At 44.2% G+C, this 3,414-nt stretch overlaps 1 protein-coding gene across 1 annotated transcript; it reads right to left on the reverse strand.

The window, feature by feature from the left end:
• On the reverse strand, positions 1–2,655 carry LOC120795336 (cytochrome P450 1B1-like). The gene has a single exon (XM_040137187.1). The coding sequence runs from the start codon at positions 2,653–2,655 to the stop codon at positions 1,078–1,080; it is 1,578 nt and encodes a 525-aa protein (XP_039993121.1). The 3' UTR covers positions 1–1,077.
• Positions 2,656–3,414: the final 759 nt, after the last annotated feature.

A 3,414-nucleotide genomic window follows, 5' to 3' on the forward strand; every position in this document is an offset into this window, starting at 1 on the left:
ACACTCAGATAACAAAATATCTGTAATAACTTGTTTAACATTCAAGGTTTACTTAGTTTAATTTGTTGCCTTGTCACAGACAGAGAAACACATCCCTTGGGCATGATAACATCAATTCCTGAACGCAGAAGCTTAAATAGGGTGCAGTGACATCCATGTAGCTTTGAAAAATATACTTTGTAAACAAACATGTTTTTGAGAGTGCCTCACGAGTGAAAAAAAAAAAAAATGCTGCACATGTGTTTTGTTTGAATTGCTGAGACTTGGGTTTGGTTTGGGGTCGCTGCAGTGCTTGTACAGTAAAACTGAACCCTGAATACGTAAAGTTTGTGAAGTGTTCATGGTCCCCGGTAATGTCTCTTCTTCATCCTTAAGACTGTGATGGATGCTCCTTGATGAAAGACTTCCTCCTTCACAAACATGGCAGCCTTTTTTCTACTTTGATTAACACTCTTTTTTTTAATGTGTTCATAAGCTTGCAGTACAGTAGATAGTGAAATACATTTAATTTCATTACACTTATTATACCTGAAATATGAAATTATAAAAAAAAATATTTTGTAACTGCTTTACAAGGCAAAGGTTAAATATATTCTTACATATTACAGTTGAGAACAATAAGTCATCAAGTGACTTAATAACATTCAGAAGCACTTCATATTAGTTTAAATTGACATTTAAGGAATGTAGCTAATTCCTGCACACACCATACAAGTACATGCTCAATAGTGGAAGTAAAACAGGCACACAACTCAGGATTAAACCATTAATTATGTCCAAAATCTGATCAAGTAAAGAGTATTTTGTGGAGCAGAAATGTAACACTTTTGCACTGATCCCAACAGTCCACAGGCTTGAATTCTACCTGCAGCTAATGATACATCCTTGAAATCATATTCTCAGCCCTGCACCAACAATAATTCAAATATATACCATGTTAAGATATCCTTTAAATATCATTATTAAATATGACTATCTTACAACAGTATTTAGTGCAGGTATGCTGATACTCACTGTTAAATGTCACTGATGGAGAAGTGTTTGCTGGCCTTGAGTCACAGTATTGGGACACGCTGTTCATGCTGGGGAGACTAAACCGAGCAGCTTTCCCCTGAGCTTTGCGCTGACACAGAATCGCAGGGGCTTCAGTGTGAGCCCGTAGGAGCAGTCAAGAGTGAGGGGCACAGAGGGATCGCTCTCAAAGCTGCACTGGTGCAGTAACACTGCTGTGAATAAAAACACCTCTACTTTGGCGATCTGGTTACCGATGCAGCGCCTTTTACCCGTTGAAAAAATCATCACATTGTTGGTTACGTCTTTATTCAGGGCCCCATTTTCATCAAGGAACCGGGTGGGGTCAAAAATGTGAGGATCCTTCCACTTGAGAGGGTCATGGTTGACGGACCACTGATTGATGAAGACCACGGTGTCTTTGGGGATGTGGAGACCTTCGATAGTGACGTCTGAGGTTGTGGAGTGGGGGATGGTGACGGGGACGAAGCTGGTGAAGCGCATAGTCTCATAGATGAACGCGTCCAGGTATGCCAGGCTGCTTCTGTCCTCGGTTGATGGCAGTCTGTCTGGCCCTACCACTTTGTCTATGAGCTCCTGCAGTTTTGCTTGTGTGTCTGGGTATTTGACCAGGAGCAGGACAATCCACTGCATGACAGTTGACATTGTGTCTTGACCCGCTCCGATTAGATCTGTCACTGTTGCTTCGACGAACTCTTTGGTGAGTCCGCTGTCTTTTCCGTGCTCGATCACGTTGATGATGGCGTCACTCATGTCCCGGGTCACGTCAGGGCTAAAGGACTCTCTGTGCTGTGCCACTTTATCTTTCACAAAAGCGAAAAACTCCTCATTGAGGTTTTTGAAGTTTTCATAGACACTGCGGACCGGGTTAGGGAAAGACTGAAGCCAGGGCATGACATCTACCAGGCTACCTGCCCCTACCGTCTCTCCAAACTTGTCCAGTCTTTTTAACAGGGTTCTGAACTCCAGGTCATCATGTCCGTATCGCTTCCCAAAGCAGAGAGCGCACATGATATTAGCAGCAGCTACTGTAAATTTTTGAGCAGGGTCGAAATACCGTCCATCAGTGCTGTGCCGCAAAAATACCCGCACTAGTTCCATGGACTCAGCTGTAACCTGTTGCTCAAAGGCTTTTTTGGTCTGACTGTTTGCAGAGGAAAAGGCTCTGAGGCTTGACTGGGCAATTTTCCTGTGTGCTTTCCACTGTTTGCTGTAATTAGTAAATGTCATACTCCTGCCTCCAGAGATCATCTGGAAAGAGACAAAGTTTGGTCGGCCTGCGAACTCTGTGCTGTGCTGTATCAGAGCCTGACGTATCGCCCTGTCTCCATTGAGAACCACAATATCGCTGCAACCAAGCCGTATCTGGTACACATTGCCATATTTTTTGGCTAGCTTGGCAAAGGTGATGTGAGGCATCTGGCCCAGCTGCATGGCGTTGCCCACCACGGGCCAGGCGAAGGGTCCCGGCAGTCTTCTCTTGAGCCTGAGGTTCCTGACCCACAGACAGGCTTCCAGACAGAAGAGGAAAACAAAGGAAGCAACCAGAGCAGGCTGGACCTGTCCAGTCCATTCCCTGATGATGCTGCTTCCTTTCACACCAAACTCGGTGTCCAGCGCCATTGTGACCACTTTTTCTGCAGATTTGTTCCTCAAAAAAAAAAAAAAAAAATCTTCACTTTTCAACAAAGTCTGCTCTGTGGGTGTATGTTTGGAAGAAAAAAAAAACAACTAATAAAGCTCCTGTATATCCATATCAGGTGAGAAAAAATATTTCAGATATGTCAGTCAAATGCCAGTGTGGACATAATGGTAAAAACCTCAAATAACTAATAAATAAAGTGAGTTAGGGTGAAGTTTTTGGGTTGTTTTTTTTTTTCTTTTTCTTGTCTTTTCAATCAAGATTTAAGGCTTAAGTGGCTGCTTTTTGCTTCACTCCAACGTCTTATATCTTTTGCACTTGGTGGGCAGGGCTCAGGGTAACTTTCATACTCCTCCCATTGTGGTAGCCCTGCGGACCCCACTATATTATCTCCCTGCCGTCGGGTCGCTCGTGGAGGCGCGCACTTGTGAGCGTGCGAGCGTGAGCGTCCGTCGTCCGCTCCGCAGAGAGAGAGAGAGAGAGACTCAGCAACTGGTGACCGATTCCAGCGGGAAACGTGTCGAGCCAATTTGTTTTACTAATTGGGGGACTGGCAGAGTTCGCACGCTTCAAAAGTGCATCTTTCTAACATGATTTACATTCTGGCTGCAGAAGACTCAGCGGGCGCACTGTGGCTAGAAAAAAAAAAAGGGGGGGTTTGCGTACGGTTTGTCCAACTCTAGACTGAGTTTGTAGCCTGCTCGTATTGAAATTGTAAAGGACATTTTCAAGCGTCAATT

The sequence above is a fragment of the Xiphias gladius genome, chromosome 10 (assembly GCF_016859285.1).
Source record: "Xiphias gladius isolate SHS-SW01 ecotype Sanya breed wild chromosome 10, ASM1685928v1, whole genome shotgun sequence".
Taxonomy (NCBI): Eukaryota; Metazoa; Chordata; class Actinopteri; order Istiophoriformes; family Xiphiidae; genus Xiphias; species Xiphias gladius.

Coding starts and splice junctions, on each gene's coding strand:
- LOC120795336 (XM_040137187.1), bottom strand. CDS start 2,655: ATGGCGCTGGACACCGAGTTTGGTGTGAAAGGAAGCAGCATCATCAGG.